Source organism: Dioscorea cayenensis, chromosome 12 (genome assembly GCF_009730915.1).
Source record: "Dioscorea cayenensis subsp. rotundata cultivar TDr96_F1 chromosome 12, TDr96_F1_v2_PseudoChromosome.rev07_lg8_w22 25.fasta, whole genome shotgun sequence".
In the NCBI taxonomy this organism is placed as follows: domain Eukaryota; kingdom Viridiplantae; phylum Streptophyta; class Magnoliopsida; order Dioscoreales; family Dioscoreaceae; genus Dioscorea; species Dioscorea cayenensis.
The window spans coordinates 13,098,294-13,103,929 of NC_052482.1; the positions used below are offsets into that span (position 1 = coordinate 13,098,294).

Genomic DNA, 5,636 nt, shown 5'->3' on the forward strand with positions numbered 1-5,636 from the left:
CTCATATGTATAATAATTTGTTTTTTTTATTTTATTTTTATTATTGTTATATTTTTATGGAAATTCAGTCCATTAGTTGCAAGCTGTAGTTGAGTGTCGCATCCACTCCCTAATAGTTGGCACCGTGACAAGCGCCCAGTCCCCCTCAATATTTAATTTCGTTTGGATACTCTCCAATGATGCACATAAATATCCCAGGATTTGGAACCTCAGTCCGCGTTCAAAACATCATGAAATGTTTACCAAGCCGAAAGTCATTTATTTATTTCCTTATTTATTTTTTGATATTGAGATTCCGGAATAAATCAAATATTAACCATATATGCATTATCACCACTGCATAGCGATATACAGAAAGCCATCATAACATCTACAAACCTTATGCATTATATCATATTTCTTTCGGTGATTGTAGCATGGTGTCAAGGATGGGCAGATGGAGAAGACCTAGTGGTGAGTGAGGGCCTCATCTTCACAATTTGTTCTTCGTCAACACCTATTCTCATTGCAGATAATCCAGCTTCAAAAAATCTCTTGACTGCATTCTCCATATACGCAATTCCTTCACGGACGCTCATTTGCTTCACAACCTTCTCCTGAAAGTTGGTCAAAATATGATCCCCGTTTAAGACGGATGCAAGTTGCATGAGCTCCTGTTGAAACTCACTAAGACTGGCCTCCTCATTTGCATCACCATCCCTAATTTTGACTGGGTTTGGGAGTTGCACTGCATTAAAGACAAGCAAACGAAAAGAGATAAACAATACTATAATGGCTTGACAAATTATGCCTTTACTCGCAATGTTTTAAAGAGTTTATTAACTTCAGTAGTACATAGTAATAAGGTGTTCATATTTCAGTTAAAACTCATTTAACCAGCCAAGTCGAGTGAATTGGATCTGTTTGCTTATGTTAAAAAAGAAATAGTTATTAGGTTCAACAACTGGTTAAACAAAAGAAAACTAAACCACTAGATCAACACACTTAACTGATTATATATATATATAATTAAACAAAAATTACAATGCAAGTCATAGAAATAAAAAGCCTTAGTAGACTGAACAAATCATTCAAAATCGAAATGAAGTGAGAGTTTAAGGAAGAAAAGGAGCATGACTCACTTGGGCAGTCTGTTCTAGGTGTAGTTCTCGTTTGCACAATGCCTTCAAATGTGCCAGCCCATGCATCCCTCTTTGTCAGGTATGGTGAAGGGAGATCAAACAACTTCTTCACAGTGGCCGTAATAGATGAGTGTTCAAACTCAGAAGTTGCAGTTGGCACACCATTGGGACCATGAATAACTACACCAGTCATTCAGCAAATAGCTAATTTAAAGGCCAGTATTCATATGAAAGTCATCCACAAAGTATGTCATTTTGCTTACCAGTGCCCTTTTCAATCCATGGAGACACCATGATGGTCGGGACCCTAACTCCCAAACGGTCAAAAGTGAAAAAGAAGGGATCAGGGCCAACAATTCCATCAGGGCTAGGGATGCCTTTAGTGGGGGTTGGGACATGGTCAAAGAACCCACCATGCTCATCATAGGTGATTATAAGAAGAGTTTCATTCCACTGTGGGCTGGAACGTAGAGTCTCATAGACCTCCTTGACAAACATTTGACCTTGGTAAACATCATGAGAGGGGTGATCATCATTGGCAGGGCTGATCTTGGAATCCATGTAGCGTTGTTCAACAACAGCATAGTTGGGTAGAGAACCCTTTTGAGCATGAGACTTGAAATCAAGATCATAAGGATGAAACTTTGTCAAGTATTTAAGCTTTCGAAGATTACGATAGAAGAGAGTTGCGGGAATATTCTGATAATATATCCTAAAAGAGAGTCCAGCGTCATCAATGTTCTCAAAGATTGTCCTTTGTGGGTATCCTTTTGCAAGCATGCTGCACAAACAAATTAAGATTAGTCCAAAAAGCCAAAAGAATTGATTGAAGACAACAGACATTACCTGTTTACTAGACCATATATCAAGAGATTGCTAAAAAGGATATATTCTGACAATATATCCTTTTTAGCTTAAGGTTGTCTACCAAACAAATGCTTAGCTCAAGGATATTGACAACCTCAGCAGATTTTTAAACTAATGCGGGATTCAATTTTTCAGTAGTAGATATAATTAGCTAAGTAATTCAACTAAATTTTTAAACAATTACACTATTAAAAGTGAATCATGTAGATCGTTTTTCCCCAAAAGACAAAGGTATTAAAAGGATAAGCGTCATGTCACACAGTGCGTGATAACTGGTTGCAATTGGTAATGTCCAGCTCTGAACTCGATCAGATTCTCATTTTGTTTACTGCTGACGTCCACCATAGACATGGAATTTATGATGGCTAACGTCTGTAACATCATTGTCATAAAGAGTGAATGTTTACACCATGATTTCATTGCTAAATTTGTGAATCTGCCACAAGTATTTTCTGGTTGTCAAAGTAAAGCATAACACAACTACCTCAGGTAAGCATTTTGTAAGTTTAACTGGAGAAATTTACAACAGATTCACAGTAAATGCTTCAATCCTTGGATAAATCAGTATTGTCTTTATGATAATTCCATGTCTCTTGCCGTCATTGTTTTAATCTTCTTGTCTCTAATTACCTAATTTGACCCTGACATAATTACTATTGAAGTATATTCTCAAATCTATAACTATATCTCACAGGGATCTTCATTAGTTGTCTATCTACCCATCTAGGTACATATCTTCACAAAAACATGACTTCTTCTCTTATTTTTGCTTTCTCTCCAACAATCAGGCTATAGTCACACTAAACTTTACTGTGGCCAGAGCTCTGTGGAGATAAAATAAGGCCACCTAAACCTCACATAATCAGGCTCTTCTATTTTTATCAATAGTGTCGTTTGAGAAAGGTTAATCTGAACACTATTAATTTAGGACTTTGTTGCTCTTCTCGGAAAATAAGGCAAACTAATGTACAGATCTCTTTCTCCTTTCATCTAAATCCACAACCACTTTTGAGCTTTATGTCACATACAAGTTTTCGCCTCACTCATCAGAATTTCTCTGGTGATAGATTGACTAGTGACAGCCATCTTACAAGGGCAGCAAGAAACAGAAAAATCATGGACGATAAAACCCCTTTGATTTGGAAACATGTAAACAGCGAGCCGTATAGGACTAACAAACACTCTAAAAAAATAGCTCCAAAAAAAACAAACAAATGAATCCCTTCGATATTATATGATCCCCTGACATATTCATTGCCATAACTGACCCTACCCGGAATAAAAAACATTTAACCTTCCGTTTCTCTAGGACACCTAGTTTTGAGTTTCCGCTGAACGCAACCAAATTATCATGATAGGACTAGAAACACCATGTGGACACAATCTCTATGGCCTTGCCCATAGATCCACCGACTACAGTGGACTCATGGATCACATGACCAATATCTCACTGAAATACTAAAATCTTCCTCATCTCTCCTCCATTTCCCCAAATTTATCCCTTATTTCTCCCCCAACCCCTCAATCCAAGTACAAGAAAATCAAGATAAATACAAAAATTGCAGTATAGCACACTTATCTAAAGCTCTCACATTTCATCCAAGTCCTCGGTCCCTTTCGAGCTTTACGTACGGTACAAGTTTTGTGCTCAGTAGTCAGAATTTCTCTAGTCAATATTAAAAGAAAACCATATAGCAATATAAAGTTTGATATACAAATACCTTAAGAAGGAAAATGTAAAAGAAATGCGAGAAGATTATTCAAGTACAGTGACATGGTTCTCTAATACATTCATTTATATCCTGCCAATAAGTAGTCTTTTTCAAGGGTTGAAGAATTTTATCACTGGCCCCACCTTTAAATAGAAAACACTTACCATCCTAGTGTTGGGCTTCTACTGGACCCAGGTAAATTATCGTCTTCGAACTAGAAAGCAAAAATCTCGTGTGGACACAACTCCATTGCCTTTCATTGATACACCAACCGTCTTTCACAATTCCCCCAAATCAGGTTTAAGCAAAACCCTAAATCTTGATTCTTAGAAAATTTAGCAATCACGCACCTGGCAATGTTACTGGTTGCGCCGTGTGAGGTTGCGGAGTGGACATAGAGCCTGTTCGGTTGAGTGGACGCCGGCACCGACGCAAACCAGCGGTCGAACACCGCGAACTCCTGGACGAGCGCCTGGTAAACCGCTACCTTCTCGGGCTGGAAGCCATTCATGACGCTATCCGTCATGTTGGGCGACATGGATGTCGCTTGCTGGACGAACCCATTCATCGGTGCCGGCGATGCGGAGGTTTCATTGGAGCCGAAGATCTGTTCCCTGATAGCCTGGAACGAGTGGCCAGGGTCGGGGTCGACATAGTGCGCCTCGTCCTTGAAGAAAACACGCGGCGAGCTCGGATCAGTGGTTGAGATGGGGTTGGACTCGGAACCGGTGACGCCGTTGATCTCCGGACTCAGGCGCTTCATCCAGCCGAGCATGTGGTCGAAGGAGCGGTTCTCCATGACGAGAACAACCACTGTTTTGATCGGGCCTGTGGCGGACGCGCCGGAGGACGAGAAGGCTATGAGAAGAGTATGGAGTAGGATGAGGAAGAGGTCGCGAGCGGTGGGAATGGTCGGCATTTTTGTCGGTGTAGGAGGATTGCAACACTGCTGCTGGAATTTAAAGCAGAGAAGCTGGGAGCCCTTTTATTTTTTTTCTTTTTTTCTTTTTGCTTACTTTTTCCTTTAGTCGGTTGCTTTGCTCCCACTTCGGATGGTGCGGAGTGCGGACCACGACCACTTTGTAGATGTTGATTGAATCAGCGATGCTTTTTTATTATTATTATTTATTTATTTGCATAATTATTGCCTAAAAATGGTAAATGTTCATCCCAGAAATTGATGATTTTGTTTTTAATAAAAAGTTGTGCTAAATTTTGACAGTTTCTTTTCTTAATTTTTATTTTATTTTATTTTATTTTTACAGTTTCATCTATTTGTTAAAACATTACCTTCTTCAATCAATTGAATTTGAAAAAATTAATACAGTGAAGAACCAGGGTATAGGCTTTCAATCCTCCTATGCTTTAGTTTAGGAGAAGACTTTATTTTTATCTCTCAACTTGCAAGTACATATTTGGAGATTTATTGAAAAAAAAAGTGATTTTTTTTTCCGTCAGAATTGCACGACAGGGGAGATTTATTCTATCAATTCAATTTATATAGTTTTCTAAACGTGCATAAAAGTGGCCCCCATTGTCCTATTAAGAAATTTTACAATAACAAGCTAGGTTATTAATAAAATTATTATTATCATGTTTTTTAAATTTAAATATTTATAAATAAATATATTATTTATAAAATGGTGCATTTTATCATGTCTACAGTTGTTTAAAAAGATATATAATGAATAGAATATTTTACATCTCTACGTTATTAATTAATGGATATGATACTTTATATCTCTTCATTGTAACAGGTAAGATATTTTAGAATGTTATATCTTTTGGAAAAACATATCTGTTCACAAAATATTAATACGAATAGAAATTGCTAGCTTTTTTACATAACAAACAACTATTTTATGTTTTTTAAAAATAAAGACAAGATTAATACATGCTTTTTTCTTCCAGTCTCGATTTCTCTTCACCAGTGTTG

At 37.5% G+C, this 5,636-nt stretch overlaps 1 protein-coding gene across 1 annotated transcript; it reads right to left on the bottom strand.

The window, feature by feature from the left end:
* Window positions 1-301: 301 nt before the first annotated feature.
* Window positions 302-4,808, bottom strand: LOC120273820 (non-specific phospholipase C2-like). Its single transcript, XM_039280531.1, has 4 exons — window positions 4,051-4,808; window positions 1,385-1,902; window positions 1,122-1,301; window positions 302-727 (listed from the first exon to the last, which is right to left on the bottom strand). The coding sequence occupies exons 1-4, from the start codon at window positions 4,617-4,619 to the stop codon at window positions 423-425; spliced, it is 1,572 nt and encodes a 523-aa protein (XP_039136465.1). The 5' UTR covers window positions 4,620-4,808; the 3' UTR covers window positions 302-422.
* Window positions 4,809-5,636: the final 828 nt, after the last annotated feature.